Genomic DNA, 13,856 nt, shown 5'->3' on the forward strand with positions numbered 1-13,856 from the left:
TAGTGATTTAATAATTTGCACAGTATTTCCATACATGCCAACTCTCACCTGTGGTCATGAGCTTTGGGTACTGACCGAAAGAATGAGATTGCGGATACAAGTGATGGGAATGAGCTTTATTTGCAGGGTAGTGGGCTACACTCTACTTGACAGGGAGCTCAGTCATCCAGGAGGAGCTCTGGAGTGTTCCTCTCTTAACTATTCTCTGTTTTTCAAAAAAAGCTTGTCAGTAAAATCAGGTGTTATGTGGGCTTCATATAAGTGTAGATTTGTGTGATACGAGCAGTATGGGCGCAGTTTTATCTTGGCCTTGAATATTACCCATGAAAATAATAGATGAGCAATGATTTGATAATTCAGTGAATATTATAAAGTAGTACTTTGTAATTCACATAATAATCTAACAGTAGTTCAGGGTGATTCAAAAAGATTAATCCGATTTCAAAGCACCATATTTTTACAACCGTGAGGCACCTAGGAACCAATCACATACCAATTGAAAGAGGGGGTCATAGAGTTTCTGACTGTCACCGGAAGATGGCTCCCTTCAGTCTGCGAGGAGATGGTGACTCCTGAGCAGAAAGCGTTCTGCGCTCTCCACTTCAATAAGAGTGAATCCGTCATAACTGTGCAACGTGATTTACGTCGGCAGTGAACCTCCAACAGCTCAGAGCGTTCGTCGTTGGTTCCACAACATTGGATGATCTCCAAGTCGCATTGAAAGAGCCGTGAGTACAGTGACACCCGACATGCTCAATCAAGTATGGGATAAATTCGACTATCGCGTTGACGTTGTCCATACAGCTGGAGGAGGTTTATACTGAGCACTTGTAAAATTACACAATAAACTTCATGCTCGCTTAAACCATTTACAACTTACTGCATTGTTGTGCAATGATTTACAAGTGAAATAAATCATTTTAAAATCGGATGAATCTATTTGAATCACCCTTTGTATGATATTGTATAGTTATTGTGCATGTGGTTGTTTGGACCTTTGTAAACTTGAAACTAGACGCAGTTCAGTTTTAAACATTTCTCTAGGTGAAGGTGTTAAGTAGGGATTGAAAAAGAATCTGAGATTCTTCTAAGGCAAAAGAAAGACCAGAGAACATTTAAAAACCCATCAGGTTTTAAAATGTTAGGACAGTGAGATCAAAACTCAAGCTCCAAGTTTGACTGCTGATACGTATCTTTAGATATGGAGAGACAGTGTTCTATTTTCAGGTAAAGGGTGAAAACCTGTGACTCACCTAACTGGAATGCGCAGCTGCTGCAGTCCTGAGTACTGTACAGTGGATGTGTCATCATCAGAGGAACTCATGTTTTTGCTGTCTCGTCTGTTTGTCTTTTCATTATGTGGGTAGGGGTCGTACAGATTTTTTTAAAGACCTCACTGACCATGTGAACTCTCTCTCTCTCTATGTAAGTATATAAAATATACTTTTTATTATTTTTTTTTTTCTCCACCGGAGTTCTTAGTCTGTTGTGAAAAACATTGTCTCTTTCCACACAGAAATTCCTTTGTTTACCATGGTCTGGATAACGCCGCAAACCACATAAAGCCGAAACCCTGAGATCCTTCTGAAAGCAGTCATAACACTGAAAGTCAGATTTAAGTCTTTTTCCACTGTGGTAGTGTTGGGGTGGTATCAGCACTGGTTTCCTCTATTCCCTTATGGATTTTTTTCCTTAACGTTATGGAAGATTTAACATTATGCCAGAAAGCTGAAGTACTCTGCTGTGGCATGTCTGGAGTCAGCGGATTTAAAGAAAGGAGCTGTATTTCTTTCCTTAAATTCATCGGGGTACCTCAGGGCATGTGTCATTTAAAGCGTTCACTAAGGATTTAAAGGAACATGCTTTAGTTTTACAGGTCCAGTCTAGCACGCGATACTGTTAATCTTGTTGTGCAGGACTGTGGACATATGCAGTGATTAGGACCAATCACAGTCAGGGGGAGGTCTCAGAACAATCTTACCCTGTTTCACAGCAAAAAACATGGTTGCAGTTTGGTCAAAGTTAACACATTAATAACACAATGAATTATTAACGTCACTAATATTTTTAACATTGTTGCCTAATTTGACCCCTCAAACCATCCATAGTAGTGCAGGCTGAAGCCCAGCTGCCACATGCTGTTTGTTGCTCTGACAGAATCTGTGATTGTAGCTCTCTCTTTTATATACAGCCTTTAAAAGGCTTTTAAAGCGATACATTCAGCACCTTCAGCAGACTACACTGGCCAGAGCTCGCGGGAGAACTGTGGATAAATCAGTCCGCAGCCAACTGACAAAATCAACAGCAAAATGGAGCTCCAGTTCCCCTCGAGAGCCTCCACTCTAACCAGAATGCAGTAGCTGTATGAACGAGAGTGAGTGGCTACAATCACAGAGGAGCTGAACCGCTGACTGTGTATACGATGTTATAATATATACACTCATTGGTTGGAACGTGCAGACACTGTTGCTCTCACTGGATGTCGGTGTTGAAAATTGGAAACTGTGTGGACATCACATGATTTTCTAGCGAAGGTTCTACATTCACACAATGAAAATAATGTTACTGAATTATTGAGAGTAAAAATACATTCTGATGAGGGTTTTTATGTCCAATCATATAACTATAACAAAATGTACTGCTTTGTAAATCCCTCTTTATGGTCAAATTAGACTCTAAAATTAGATTAGCTACACAACTTTATTGTTTGAGCTGTTTGCCGGTCTTACTAAACTGTAAAGGATGTTTTTTCTGTGAAATAAGACTACACAACAATAACTCTCTACCAAATGCAAATCATAATAAAATATCTCCTCTTCCATTTATAAACACTAAGGTGTGGACTGAAAGTTTAGAATCTGTGCTTTTGAACAGAATTTCTCAGCTGAAGTTGAAGCAGCTATGAGTGAGTAATAACAAATATAAAATCACAGCCTTTTTTCCAGTGATAAAGGAGACGTTTAAGGATTACTTTAGGTTTTATGTAATAAAGTACGTGTGAGAAAGACAGTGTTGTATTTCAGGCAGGCCTGATTGTGGTCCCTGTTTCTGACACCTTGATAACTGATGACAGGAATCCTCTGAGGGCATAACATGTCTTTCCAGGATTAGTGAGTAATGGTCAGGTAGTGCTGAGGATTCTAAATGAATGGCTAAGTTGGGAAGTGTTTGAAAACAGGAGCTCAGACCGGTATTAGTAGTATTGTCAGTTCAGAATGAAAGGCTACAATTGGTACACCATTTTTTAATGTTTGAAGAGCAATTGTAGTTAAGATAATTGAAGATAAAAGGTCATTCTTGCGCAATATAATAATAATAACAATGATAAGCTTTATTTATGTCGCTTTTTCTTCAAAGTTTCACAAAGCGCTTTACAAAAGACAGAAATAAATTAAAATTGCAAATATAAACAAATAAAAAACAGAAAAAAAATTTAAAAGTGTCAATGGAAACAAAAGTAAAACAGAATAAAATGGAAACATTTTAAAAGTGCAAGTGCAAGCAGTAAAATGAATAAAATCTTAATTAAAAGCTAATCTAAACAAGTGGGTCTTAACCTTCCTCTTAAATATGCCAAAATCTTCCAGAGCCCTCAGGCCATCAGGAAGGGAGTTCCAAAGACTAGGACCAACTTTAGACTTTAGAAGACTGTTCTTTTAAACATTACACTGTAAAAAAAAAAATAGCTGTCAGTTGTCAACCTGCAAAAATATCATGAGGCAACAAGCATTTGCACTGGTTTTATTCAACTTAATTCAGATAAATACTGATTACTCACTAGCTAATAATTAGTAATGTCTTTTTTTATCATTTCAAACCTTAAAAACAGTTTAAAGGAAAATTCCAATGTAAAGTTTCTGATTTTTCAGAATTAAATGGTTAAGATGTGAACAAAGTCATTAAAAGTGGTTTAAGGTGAAATGCTGGGAAACTTACTGAGGTGTTCACAGTGGTGATGATAGGAAGCAGATGTCTGAGTAGCTTAATCCTCTGAAAGCTCCCTCTGTCTAGTACCTGGGACATTGTTTTCTGTTTTAAGATAAGCTTTGGGGCTAAAATGCATTTTTTCAAATTTATTTATGAAGGAGTACATGCAGGGTTTGATGAGGCAAAATAGTCCCCAAAGAAAAAGTTGCAGATTTGCCACCTTTTCACCATCATCAACATTCCATATAAAACTCAGACACGTGTAGGTTCACTGCTGGTTTTGGATGGTAAATGAAATGGCTATATTTGTGTTGTAGTCATGGTGACCGCTGGTTCCTATCACCACCACTGTAAAGAAATCTGAGACTGTAAGTTCCTCTACAAAACCACTTTGATTAACTGTTTCCATCTTCCATTTCCATATTAAACTGCTCTGAAAGTTTGAAAAATCAGTTTTACAGTGCAGTAAAATAACTTGGTCTGCATGTGCCATTGACAGACAATAGTCATACCTGGAAACTAAAGCCTCCCAGACACTGGAGTGACTCAAACCAGTCTGGTTATACAAGGCTACGGTGCAGACAAGCCTCTACTGTGTAAGAGAAACAAAGGCTGGTTTTCCACCCCAAGAGGAAATGGAGACCCCACGTTTTTATAAGGCAGGCAGGTCTGACGAACAGTGAGACATTTCTGCTCTTGGAAAATCTTTTTAAGATTAGAGGTCTGCTGAAGAAGTCTGGGGAATAGATCATCTGTGGTGGGTTTGCATTGTCACGTAATAAATGGAAAGACAGATTGTTTTTATGTATTTACTTAGTACGTTTTAAACGGGTTGCCAGGTTTTTTGTTTTTGGTCCCGAAGTAAATGGTGTTAATGTCTTTAAGAACACGCTGAAGCACTCAACTGTTTTACTACTCACTTTTTTTTTTTGAGTAAGAGTGTGATGTATGGAAACATAAACACTGTTCACTTCCCAGACCAGAGTCCATATATGAAAAAACAGCTGCCAAAACAGCTCGTTTTGAATTGTTTTTGTGATGTTATGAAAATGTATACATATATCTGCCCATTCAGCCTGCACAGGGCAACCTCACCCATTCCTATTGAAGTTATAAGGAGTGTTTCAGCCCAGACTGCTTTTTGAATGAGGCCAGCTGATCAGAGCAGATTAACACAGAGGTTAACCCTTGTGTGGTGTTGGGGTCTGTGGGACCCATTTTCAGTGTTTACCAATAGAAAAATGATGTGATTTATTATTATTTCAACCTCGGATTCCTTGGCCGTTGCTCATTTTCTGTGAAGAACATATAAAATAACACATTTTCAGTGACTTCGCTCTGTTCACCCCCCACACATTTATATTACACATGTGGTGTTGTGGTGAACCCTCAGGGAGTAAAAGTCTGGAGGTGCTGTGTCCCTTCACTCTGTTCTCCTCCTACATGACCTGCTGTTAGTGTGTGTGTGTGTTTGTATATGTGTGTGTGAGGGTGGAAAACATGGACAGGCTGCTGACTGGCTACAGCTGCTAAAGGAGAACCCTACACTGGCCACTTGTGGTATTTTAAACATCTGGTTTAAATGTTTTTGCATATATTGTTATGGCTATATTGGTTTAAAAAACAATGTGGTGGGTCCACCAGACCACTGAGTAACAATAACATCAGCACCACACAAGGGTTAAGTATTGATCATGTAAAAATGAAGTATGATTCATTGGGGGGAAACAAGCAAGACAAATTTAAGATTTTAAAGCTGTAGTTTGGTGAAAAATCAAATATATAACCTACAGTTTAATTCATGCTAGAACGTCAAAGCTGACCTCAGAATTAACACATTTATCTTCAGGTTGATAACAATCTGGCCTCAGTTATTGCTTTATTTGAAGCTAAATTCAGCTCTGACACTTTTACTGTATGACAGATTATTATTCTCTGTAAAACCAATTCGGTCTCATTCAATAAGCTGCTGACCTAAGAATAAGGACACATTACATTCACTGCACTTTAAAGTTGTTGCAGCAGATTAAGCATAAAAGTAGGGCTAAACAATTTGGGTGAAATATCTAATTGCGATTGTTCTGTGATTATTTTTTTAATAAATTAAGGCACAGGCCTGTGTCCTTTTCAAAGAAGACAAGAATATCTGCTTTTTCTGGCATGAGGCTTGAACGCTTAATGTAGTGTGCCAGACTAACAGATGTGGTCGTGATTTCACAGCACATGGGCGTTTGGTTGCTTCTGAATGGTCTGATTTAGCTGCAGGCAGTTCACAAGCTCAGTGTTATTAGCTTCAGTTCTCCCACTTAAAACTAAAGACAATGTTGGTAACAATATGCAGCTCTTGCCATCTAAAAAATTGCACTCAAAACTGCAATTTTTATGTAAAACTCTTTCAGCCCTACATCAGAGATCTTTAAATGTTGTTAAGTTGTATTCAGTCATAAAGGCTCAGTGTGCTGTGATCTGACATTGTTCTGAGTCCAGGATTTTTTCCTCTCCCCCTCTTTTCATCTTGAAAGTCAGTATGAAACGCTGCTGTTTCTCCCATTCTCTTTTCTGCGCTGCTGAAAACCCCAGTAATTATGTCTCCATTTCCAACCCCGACTATTAAATGCAATTTAGAATAAAAAAATGACCAAAACGTATAATACAAGGTTATAAACCATGACTGCGACGTGGAAAACCGCACTCCGAGACTCTCTGTAGTAACGTAATAGATATTTTGTTACAGACATGTTGAATCCTTTATTGGAAAGATGACTGACTGGGTGTTTAAACAGTGAGTGGACAGTAATGGGTATGGAGCACTATGACCGTGGCCAGATTTATTTAGTTATTTATTTATTTTTATGCAGCAAATAATGTCAAGTAAAAATATGTTAATACATTCTCTACAGACAACTCACTACTGCACATTTTAATATACAATTACTGTTTATTAACATTTGGGAAAAAAACACTATAAATAATGGTATTTTCTAAGTTCTAGCACATTCTAGCACAAAAGTTATAGCACATTTTGTATTTTAGTAATATTTATTTTTTTTGTAACATGTTAAACTCAGCAAATACAACAAATGTGCACTCAGATTTGCAGAGGAAGTATTAACTTTTCACTTAGAAAAACAAACTTTTGCATATGACTGTGTATTCATCCATATATCTAGAACTTTGTCTTCCTTTTTAATTTTTCCACATGTCCCAGTTCCTCAGTGTACATCTCTCTTACTTTATTTGCCATGAAAGTGAACTGTTTATGGCTGGACCCCTAAACACATCAAGGTTTTAAACTCACTCTCTCCTTTTTTGCAGGAGAAATATCCAGACATGGTTCGTCTTCCAGAGGGCTGCAGGTCAGAGGTCCTGATGATCCAGAGTCCTAAACTTCCTGGGTAAACTCTAAACTTCGGTGGAATTGAAATGAACATAGAATTATACTATTTTGTTGCTGTCAGGACGAAACCTTGAATATCAGTTTTGTTACTTTTCCTTTTTTTAACATAGAGTTTAAAATGGCAGGTGCCCTTTACATTGTGTTAAAACTTCCATGATGAATGGACCAATAGAAATGCTCCAAAATTACTAAAACTCTCGTTCCAACTTAAATTTAAGGAGGGTTCTTCCTCATCCTTCCTTTGAAGTTTCTGGAGATACAAGGTTTTGTTGTGACAGCATTAAAATATACCCTCACTGCTCACTTTATTAGGTATACCTATGTTGTATTTACGCGTATTGTCCATTTTATCAGCTCCACTGACCATATAGGAGCACTTTGTAGTTCTACAGTTACAGACTGTAGTCCATCTGTTTCTCTGCATACTATGTTACCCTGTTCTTCAGTGGTCAGGACCCCCACAGGACCACCACAGAGCAGGTATTATTCAGGTAGTGGATCATTCTCAGCACTGCAGTGACACTGAAGTGGTGGTGGTGTGTTAGTATGTGTTGCGCTGGTGGATCAGACACAGCAGTGCGGCTGGAGTTTTAAACACTGTGTCCACTCACTGTCCACTCTATTAGACCTTGTTGGTCCACTTTGAAAATGTAAAAACAGAGACAATAGCTCATCTGTTGTGTTGGTCATCCTCTAGTCCTTCATCAATGGTCACAGAACGCTGTTAGATATTTTTGGTTGGTGGACTATTCTCAGTCCAGCAGCGACACTGAGGTGTTTGAAAACTCTTGTAGAATTGTAGAACTACAGAGTGCACCTGTGTGGTACATGAGCAGTACTCGGTGCAGAGAAAACCAAAACCTGTGTTTTTCTAAGTGTATTCTTTTAACCAATATATCAGTAACATTTGATAAATCAGTTCTTTTTATTTATGTTTATTTGTATTGATTCAGATGTTACATTGTGTTTTACTGGCATACTTATTGCCCAAACAGATTTCAGTTTTCATGTTTGAGTAAAACTTTTGCACAGTACTGTATGAATATCTGCATTTTTTTCCAACATCAGGCATCCTTTACACTCATGATGAATGGATGAAAAATCATTTGAAATAAATTTTGTTACATTAACTTGCATCATGGTTAAGATTATTTTTGTCATCTTGGCTATGAAGTAACCACTGTGGTAATTTTGGAGGTTTTATGACGACCACTGAAATCTACAGATATTTATTTTGCATTTATGAAACAGACTCTAAATTGGTATTAACATTGTTTTTCATGTGTCTTCAGGTGCACAATGAGTGTTTTCTGGAACATTAGTGTGAGCAAAGAAGGAGTCGTCCAACCAAAGCTTGAGCTGCTGATGAAGATGCCTGAGCAAGGTAAGAACACTTTCAGTGTGGCGTAACACAGGTGACAGATTAAGACAGAGTGAATGCAGCTCCTGTGGTTACTGCTGAACCATGTACAACCATTTATATTCATCTTAATGCACTGATCACCTCGGTAGAATAAATTACCCAGGTTTCCATCCAGCTGTCAAATTAAAATGCCAGTAATGCTGAGTTCTGTCAGTTCTGCACAGCAGAATAAAATTAATATATTAAAAAATGCCACTAAGTAAGTACTTAGTACGACAATAATAATCAGTTCTGTACGACAATAATAATCAGTCCTGTACAACAGAAGTTTAAGGACAGGTTTTGTTGAGCAGCCTTTTCTTACCATTGTATTACATTTTTTAGCTGTATTTTACATCTTAAGACAAACGTGTGTGGTAAATTTAATGGCTCTACAGCAGGCACCATAGGCCTGTTTACCGTCTAATCATAGATGTATACAGATTTATATATACATTATAATATATGCATATGTACTATCCAGAGTTAAACCCCACAGGGCTTTCTAGGAATTGTTTGTATCTGGGTAGAAAAGCAAAGCGAGCTCTCCTATTGATTAAGACTTCAGGAGCTGAAAAAAAGTCCTAACACTTCAGATTAACCATTAGCATAATTATGAATTGATCGAGGAATCAATCACAGTTTGATTTCCAGTAGACGGGGCCAGTTTTGTGCAGAAAAAAATGTCACTCTAACCCTGGAAGTTCTAGATACATCTGTGAACATAAGCAGCAGCCTAAATCAATGAGTTGTTAGAAACGGAAAACAGCAGCAGCAGCTCAATACCAGAACTCAGTACTGAAACAGTTACTGTGAGACTTCCACAAGGTAAAATATATGTTTATATTTCTGTCACAAGCTTCAAGTAAAATGTTTGGAATGTCTCTTAGAAGCTTCAAATGACTGTTTAATCGAGAACATCTAAAAAATGCTATTAGATTAGTGCTAACAAAATACTAGAATCCCATAGGGACACTAGCTGAAATCAGCATAATCATAGACATGGGTTTTTTCTTCATGTTTTGACAGTCTCTGCTGATCTCACAGTTATGTTACTTGATAAGATAAAAATGTATTCTTTATATACGTTTTTACATTAGTAAACTGGTATCTTGCTGCTTTCTGTCATGTTTTATACCTACGACACCTGATCTGACATATGACTAATTACCATTTATTTATTCAGCGAATGTGTTTCCATCTTAATTTTTTACTTGCAAAAAAAAGTCTACCCAACCAAGCATACAAACTTGGGTGGGGTTTGATGATTTTTTAGTATTTGCTGTTTCCATCATTTCATTATTTGATATGACGCAATTCACATAAAAATATGTGGATGGAATTCTTGATATTGGCATTATCTAGTTTATTGATATACAATATTACCTAGTGATAGATATTATCTAGTTCTTTTTTTTCCCCTAACAGCCCAAAAGATGGATGCCAATAACGTGATGGAGACGGCACCCGAAGGCTTTCGAAGTCTTCTGAAGATCTTTGGAGTGGAAGCCTCAATTGAAAGTTTAATCAAATCTGTATGTTTCTGAACATTCACACAAACCAGGGTGATGAACAAAAACACTGAGCAGAGCGTTTGTATCTGATCATTTCATTAATTTTATTCAGTATAAACACCACTGTATAGTCACCCTTTAAGAAATTTATTAATGCCATCTGTACACATTCCATCATCACATGTATATGTATGCACATACTGTATGTAAATATACATCATTAGACAATAGCTAGAAAAATAAATAATTTAAATACAAAATGCGACAGTAAAATCCACTTTGTATTTCTGAAATAGTTTAACATTTTAGTCCTTACTTCATCTGCATCACAGTGATTGTGATTTCTTTAGAGGATTAAAATGATTTAGAGGGTTTCTACGTAAAGTTCGTGAGTTAAGCAATTACACATCCTTCAGTTCCTTGTTGTGAAAGCACCATCCTGTCTTGCGCCCTACAAGCAGAGCATGAGTCAATGAAAGTGGATTAATGGAACAGTTCAACTAAATATGCGTAAACTGCTAATGATAAAGGGAGCCCACCAGTTGGCACAACGTTATCAGCCCAAATGCTAACTAGTGGCTACTGGGGCTGGCCCGAAGAAATGTTTAAGTGTGTCCGCTACATAGATCCTCTGTTCTCTATTTAGTTTCTGATGTTTTGTCCTAAATTATTTTAGCATACAGTACATTTAATCCACAAAGGCCTTCAGTTGGTCTTCATTATGCAGCATGTTAAAATAACAGCTGTCGACTGCAACAAACTGCCCCACTTTGCATGTGACCACTGAAGCTAAAAGAGCAAAAAATGTATTGGAAAGAAATCACGTGAGGAAGCAATTAAAATAATTGGACGATATGCCAGAGACGTTAAAAAGCAGGAGACTGGTCACTGGTTCAAAGAACCAGGGGCAGTCATGGGCTTGAGGTAAGGGAACCAGCCTTGTGACTGGAACATCACTGGTTCGATCATGACGTGACTGAAGTGCCCTTGAGCAAGGCAACGAACACCCAACTGCTCCCCGGGCGCCGTGGATAGGGCTGCCCACCACTCCAGGCAAGTGTGCTCACTGCCCCCTAGTGTGTATGTGGTGTTTCACTGCACGGCTGGGTTAGATTTCAGAGGTGAAATTTCCCTGTTGTGGGACGAATAAGGGTCACACAATTTGACCTTCAGTCTCGTCTTGTATGGCTGGAAGTAACTGCCCAGCGGCGTAGCAAAGACTGAACAGACTTTCCTTTAAGGTCTTTGAAAGTGTTCACTGCAGAATTTGCGATAAGATGCTAGAAAACCAATGGAGGCTTGATCTATCCTCCCAAATATATAAGCATAGTAATACTTATGAGTAGCACTTGGTAGACTTGCAACATGGCTGATTTCAGTTCATTCTTCCATCACTGATGCACACTATGAACACATTGTTGCCACCTACTGGATATTTTTTTGAACTGCAGTAATACTTAATATACTTATTTATAAAATAATCATTATTGTTTCTAAGACTGATTTCTGAGAACAAGTATTTGTCTACTCATAACTACCAACGAATGCTTTCCAGGCCAGCCCTGGAGCCTCTACCTCTGCACTGTTGGCAACATGAGCATCTTGGATTGAACTGCTCCTTTATTAAACCACCTTCATTACACTTAAGCTCAAAAAGGTCAACTTAATCATCAGTAGTCACAGTTTAAAATGACTGCTTAATGGAATTGTTTAGTCTGGCACAAGTTATTTCTCTTTCAAAGAGAGTGACACCTGTATTCTATACTGATTATTTTAATTTAAATTAATGAACTCTTACGCATGTAAGGACTACATTCTCTCCCTAAATATCAGTCTGCATCACAAACATAAAAGACACAGAGGTACATGGAAGAGGAACAAAACCTTCTGGCAGATACTGAAGACTCTTAAATCTGCCAACATCTTAACTGCTGAGTGAAGAAACCGTAAGGCCTCAAGAACAGACACACGTAAACACACAAAAAAAGTCATGGAACCGTACAGTTGTGGGAAAGGAAACTAAAAAAGGGGGTAAACAGAACTCAAACTTCAGTGGTTTAACGGCAGACACAGCGATCAGTCAAGCGCAGAATCATCTGCAGAGAATTACTTAAATCACACTGGTGAAGGTAATGAAGCAGTACAAGTTCTAAATGAGCAAGACGGTTGTGGCTAAACAGAGTGGCTTTTTTTGCCACTAGTCAAACCTGAGGCAACCTGCGAGAAAGACACTGACTTTGATCAGCAGATATAGACACTGATTATCAGCACTTTTCAGTCTGTATCCCTAACAATGTCAGCTGAATATGAAACACAGTCCTTGAATGTACTTTATAGTGTTAAACCGTTCAGTAGGGCTGTTAGATTCCAGAAAGTCTGAGTTCACTTCAATTCTGATTACAAGCGATGGGAATCTGAGTCCATTCCATGCAGTAAATTTCTCAAAAATCCAAACTTAACCTTCTTTTCACAGATGCACTTTTAGATGTTCAGGTTTCACAAGTGAAAATCACCACCAGTGTGTACTGCAAGCAGGCCTGTCACAGGTATTGTATAACTGCCTGAATTATTTATAAAATTTTGCGTTTATGGATGTGAACTGGGTGAGCTTTTATCAGTTGAGTAGAGGCAAATGTTTATGAATAAAAAAAGCAGAAAATGTTTACTGCACCAAGTCATGGGTCTTACGAAAACAAAAGTTCTAATTTCTTGGTGCTATAACACCTTTAGAGGGCGGCGGTGAGTAATGTTTGTTTATTTGACGTTTGTTAATGACTCCTTTAGAGGCCGACAGTGGGTAATGTTTGTGAGCTCAAGCAGTTTGTCATCAGTTCTGAGTATCAACAGAAGGAAGATGGCTAAATCAGCAAATTTGGCCACTTAAGGCTAATACGTTAATAGCTGCATACAAAGCCAAAATGTAGTTAAAATTATTTAAGTAACTGCTAAAATGTCATGATGTGACAGGCCTGCGCAGACACTGTGCATCACTGTGCGGAATCAAGCCCAAAGCTCTGGAGTTGACTCAATTCCCAGGATCGATTCCCAACCCTACTGTTCACATATGAGACGTTTGGAAGGTTTTAGTTGGCCACTGTGAGAAGTGTGCTTTGTGTTTTAATGAATGGCCTGTATCCAGGTACCAGCACAGGGCTGCAGGCAACTTGTTAAACCAACTGTAATAAAACCAACAAGACTAACAACTTTTTCAGGTTTTACAACTCAAAAAATAAAAAAAAAGCTCAGCTTATTATACTGTACATGTAATCTGTGTTGGTGAAAATGGAGTTTGTTGAACGACTTTGGTCCTCATGTAAAATCACTGCATAACTGTGGTTTAACTGGTTTCAATTAACCAACCACTTAAGAAATTAAAAGTGTAGGTTCTTGGCCAAACGTGCCTCTCATTTCGGGTCATTTCGGTTTCAGCGTCTTCAGCTGAGCCGGATTTTATCAGCACTTAACAGCAGACTTCGGCAAGTTCAGCCTTTTTCAACCTAATCTCTATCTGCTGCAGCATCATCAGTTTCTGCCATTGATGAACTTTTTTCTCTACTTAGAACAGAAAATCCATTGACTCAAAACTCAGTACAAGCCAATGTGCAGCTGCTTCCAT

At 38.0% G+C, this 13,856-nt stretch overlaps 1 protein-coding gene across 1 annotated transcript in view; it reads left to right on the forward strand.

The window, feature by feature from the left end:
* Positions 1-11,003, forward strand: part of LOC118799623 (centromere protein P) — a 110,643-nt gene extending 99,640 nt beyond the window's left edge. The window contains exons 7-9 of the mRNA XM_036559590.1: positions 7,243-7,322; positions 8,617-8,708; positions 10,155-11,003. Coding sequence (XP_036415483.1) covers positions 7,243-7,322; positions 8,617-8,708; positions 10,155-10,273 — 291 coding nt within the window. The 3' untranslated portion in view covers positions 10,274-11,003. The remainder of the gene's footprint in view (positions 1-7,242; positions 7,323-8,616; positions 8,709-10,154) is intronic.
* The last annotated feature ends 2,853 nt before the right edge of the window (positions 11,004-13,856 follow it).

The sequence above is a fragment of the Colossoma macropomum genome, unplaced genomic scaffold (assembly GCF_904425465.1).
Source record: "Colossoma macropomum unplaced genomic scaffold, Colossoma_macropomum, whole genome shotgun sequence".
Taxonomy (NCBI): Eukaryota; Metazoa; Chordata; class Actinopteri; order Characiformes; family Serrasalmidae; genus Colossoma; species Colossoma macropomum.